Source organism: Arachis hypogaea, chromosome 4 (assembly GCF_003086295.3).
Source record: "Arachis hypogaea cultivar Tifrunner chromosome 4, arahy.Tifrunner.gnm2.J5K5, whole genome shotgun sequence".
Classification (NCBI taxonomy): Eukaryota; Viridiplantae; Streptophyta; class Magnoliopsida; order Fabales; family Fabaceae; genus Arachis; species Arachis hypogaea.
Window position 1 is genome coordinate 96,002,439 of NC_092039.1, and position 4,163 is coordinate 96,006,601.

The 4,163-nt window shown below is 36.7% G+C and overlaps 1 protein-coding gene across 1 annotated transcript; it reads left to right on the top strand.

Moving 5' to 3' along the window:
* Positions 1 to 467: 467 nt before the first annotated feature.
* Positions 468 to 3,337, top strand: LOC112797001 (DNA-repair protein XRCC1). The gene is made up of 7 exons (XM_025839715.2): positions 468 to 1,110; positions 1,207 to 1,395; positions 1,789 to 1,900; positions 2,096 to 2,178; positions 2,310 to 2,420; positions 2,713 to 2,799; positions 2,894 to 3,337. Exons 1-7 carry the CDS (start codon positions 928 to 930, stop codon positions 3,227 to 3,229), a joined length of 1,101 nt encoding a protein of 366 aa, XP_025695500.1. The 5' UTR covers positions 468 to 927; the 3' UTR covers positions 3,230 to 3,337.
* The last annotated feature ends 826 nt before the right edge of the window (positions 3,338 to 4,163 follow it).

The window sequence follows — 4,163 nt, forward strand, 5'->3', positions numbered from 1 at the left end:
CCGACCTCGTCCCAAGGCCCACGCCTGAGGTCGGACCTCGGACAACAAAGCTAAGAAGGCCCATCAAAAGGAACGAAGCCCAAAACCTAAAGGCCGAAAAGGCCTAGGGAAGGCGGTTCCGCAAAAATAGAGATAAAACTCCCAAAAAGATAAGATAAGATAAGAATATCTTATCCAGGGAAGATCACGGCCAGCTACTATAAATACACTGGAACACCCAGGTATAACTCATACTCTAATTCTACTCAATATCTGCTTGGACCCATGCTAACTTAAGCATCGGAGTGTCATTGCAGGTACAACCACCAACCACTCAGCATATCAAGCTCGGGTCATCAATTCCCCCACCTCGGGCCTCTCTAAAAGACGACCGAGCTGCACGTTTCAGGTAACCCTCGAAACAGTTATAATTGTCATTTTATTCTTTTATTCTTATATAAGTACATTTGTCAACACCTATATCTTTTATGGATACAAATAATAATTTATTCTTTATTTTTTTGACTAATTTATTGTTAATTGATTTTTATCTTGAATCGCTTCTCGATTTCCAACCTGATTCTCATAACAGTGATAAAAAAAATATATAATATCTATTAATTAAAATTTACAGAAATACTGGTATAAGATTCCTTCACTCAACTATTCGGTTTCTGAAATGATGAAATCACAAGAGTGACCAAGCTGAAGCGAAACTATTATTACATCACAATTGGAGCAAAGAAAGAAGAGGAGGTTGCTTTCTGTTTTCTTTATTGTTCCTGCCAAGTGCCAATGTATATTTGTCTCTTGCATTTCTTGATCGATGAGATTTTGGAGCAATTTGTTGAATTTTGAATTGGACCTCAAATTTCTTATTCTTAAGCCTTGAGCTTGGTTGTTGTTTCAAGTTCCATTTTTTGGCACTCTCACGAGTGGTTTTCTGCCATGTCCAATAACAAGAGAAGTTGCGGTAATAGCAAAGGTTCGAAGCGGAACCTGCCATCTTGGATGAGTTCAACGGAGGAGAACGAGAACGAGGAAGAAAATCGAGAAAAGAAACCATCTTTGGATGCTGAAGGCGAGAAATCACGTGAAAAAGCTGGAAAGTCCTCCTTCAACAAGCTTCTGGTACTTGATTAACTAACCCTAGTGGGTTTTGGAATTTGTTGATTGTGCATTTGTGCTTTGTAACTGATTCAACTTTGTTTTCATGGTTGGACACAGGAAGGGGTGGTGTTTGTGCTTTCAGGGTTTGTGAATCCGGAGAGAGGAACGTTGAGGTCACATGCGATTGAAATGGGGGCAGAATACCAACCTGATTGGAACTCTGAATGCACACTCTTGGTTTGTGCATTCCCAAATACGCCTAAGTTTCGCCAAGTCGAAGCTGATGGTGGAACCATTGTGTCAAAGGTTTTCCCTCCATTATCTTGTGTTCTTGTAGATAATATGTATATGCCTTCATTCTTTGTGTCCATTATCTTGTGTTCATGTAGATATTTTGTATATGCCTTCATTCTTTTTGAGCCTTTAGTTCAATTTTTGTTCTACTTATTACATTGTTTGAACTTTTAAGACTGTAGGCCTTTCATGGTTGTGTCTGCATGAATCAGATTTTGTGCAATAGTGGATGCATTTTACAGTTTTACTATGGACAATACTATTAATTGCATGATTTAGATTTTAGGCCATGCCCTTTTGCCGTTCCCGATGGCTAGTTGCATCATTTCCTTCTTGTTTTGTGGATTGCATTCTAAGCTAATGTAACATGATGTGTCCTTTCTTTTTCTCTGTTTCGGGTCTTAGGATTGGATAGTAGAATGTTACAGCCAGAGGAAGTTGATTGAAATTGACAGTTACCTTATGCATGCTGGGAAACCATGGCGTAAAGGAAATAAATCACATGAAGACAGCGAAGGTGATATAATTGTGTATGCAGTAGTCAATTCAATGCTATAGAATGCTGAAATAGCACCCTATGTATTCTAGATTGGTGGTTATGTCGGATATTCTTATGTGATTGTTCTTGACTTCTTTGCTGACCGCTGCCACTCCTACACCATTTTCTTCCTCTAAGTTTACTCAGTCTTGTGAATTTGATACATGAATGCAGATAAGAGGCCATCAGCGTCCAAAAGATATCCTGATCATGAAAGAGAATTGCCTTCAAAGCCAACCGCCTCCATAAAATCAAAGGTCAAAGCTGACCGATGAAATGCCCTGCAAGTTCTTTTGCTTGGTTTGAGAATATGGATCTAAGTAACATTTTTGTTTGCCTGAAAACAGTTAATCTTATTGTAGATTCTTATGTTTGCTGCATAATACAGGGAAAAGAGATTGCTGCTGCTGGAAAATGCTTTGTTCCTTCGGAAGTGAAGAAGTGGGCCATTGATGATTTGAAAAAAACAGTTCAGTGGTTGGAAAGTCAAGAAGAAAAGGTTATGATTTTCCATTTTTCCGACTAACAAAGAAGAAAAATTTATGTTAATTCTTGAGGTTGTCATTTTCTTTTAAGTAATCTAAACTTGAATGAAATCAAAGGAGAGGTGAGAAAAGAGGTTTGCAATGTGACCTAGTTCATTTGTTGGGAAACCTATATCTATTTTGCTCCTGACTCACTTGTAATTGTAAATGCTTGAAAGCTGAAGCTTTCTATTCTTCTCACTTCAATTGTGCTTAATATTAATGGTTATATGCTACATGGGTCTAAGTTTATATTTATCATTCCAGCCAGATCCAACTGAGATAACAAAGATAGCCGCGGAGGGGATTCTGACGTGTTTGAAAGATGTAATATCTGCTCTTGAGGAAAAGCAGGTAATAATAGATTGTCTTACAATTAAGTTGGCTATAGAATGTGACTGCTGATTGTGTTTGTCACCCTGATTGTGTTTATCTTATCTTAAACCAGGACATCCAGAAAGGAACTGAGGACTGGAAATTCCTACCTCGTGTTGTTGAAGAGCTCGCAATGTTCGATGCCCAGGGAAAAGATATGGCATCAATGTCAAAGGAAGAAATTCTCAAACAGGCACTGGAATGTAAACGAATTTATGAGGTGGAACTAAATTGTGTAGGTCATGATTTGAGAAAAACTGAAAACATAAACAAAGAACATAGTAGCAAGACCAGAAGAACGAATGGAAAATCTCCTGGTGCAAACGAGTATGATAGTGATGAGACAATTGAGATGACAGAACAGGAAATAGATCTTGCATATAAGACTCTGTCCTCTAAGATCCATTGATGTTGATTGAACTTGCTTAGTTAGGGATGAAAAGTAACTAACTTTTGTTTTAGATTTTCAATAGATCAAAAGATTTTAAAGGCCTGAATATATTTTCTGTAGTGTGTATTTTCTGTATTCGTGTATTTTACATCTCATTTATACATAGCAGCAGGAATAATCAAACATCAAGTGGAAGTGTGAAACTGAGATCATCTGCACCAAGTAATTTCACTACAGCATGTTCAAAGAGAAATTACTTCAAAGCCACTAGAAAATGCAAACTCCAGCGATGTTTTTCAAGTTCATATCCTTGGTTTCAACAAAAACTAGAATAATGAGATGTGAGGAAAAAACAAGCTGATGCCAATTTTCCCATGTAAAAACCTTTTTAGTCCATTGTTGAGGTCACCATATGCTTTTAAACTTTCAAAACTGGACTAGTTAAATTTCTTTGTTTAACAAACCATTTCAATTTTATTGTTACATTCCTAAAGTATAATTGTTCTTAGGGGCTAGGGCTAGTTATGAAGGTTAGAGGGTGCTGAGTTTGCGAGCACATAACTTTATGCGCTAAGGGTCAGCTAAGCATTCAAAGCTCAAATATGACCAAAAGAACAGAACAAATAGAAATAGTGACGCGAAATATAAAAATAAAGTCTTTAATAAGTGAAGTAAATATTACCAGCTAAACTAATTTTACTTTCATAGTTTTTATATGATCTCTTTGTTAAGCATGATCTTTATTGACATGAAGTAGATATCTTGATAGCCAACTAAACTAGCTCATTATTGATGCCCTAAAAACACAAGCAGCACTTCGACTTCTTGGTATTAGGGTATTGAATAAGATCATGATGAATTCGAAGGTTTTAGACAAGTTTATTTTGAATTGTTGTAGTGATCAAGATGAGTGTTGAGTTAAAAATATAACTAATTCAATGATGATGACAAA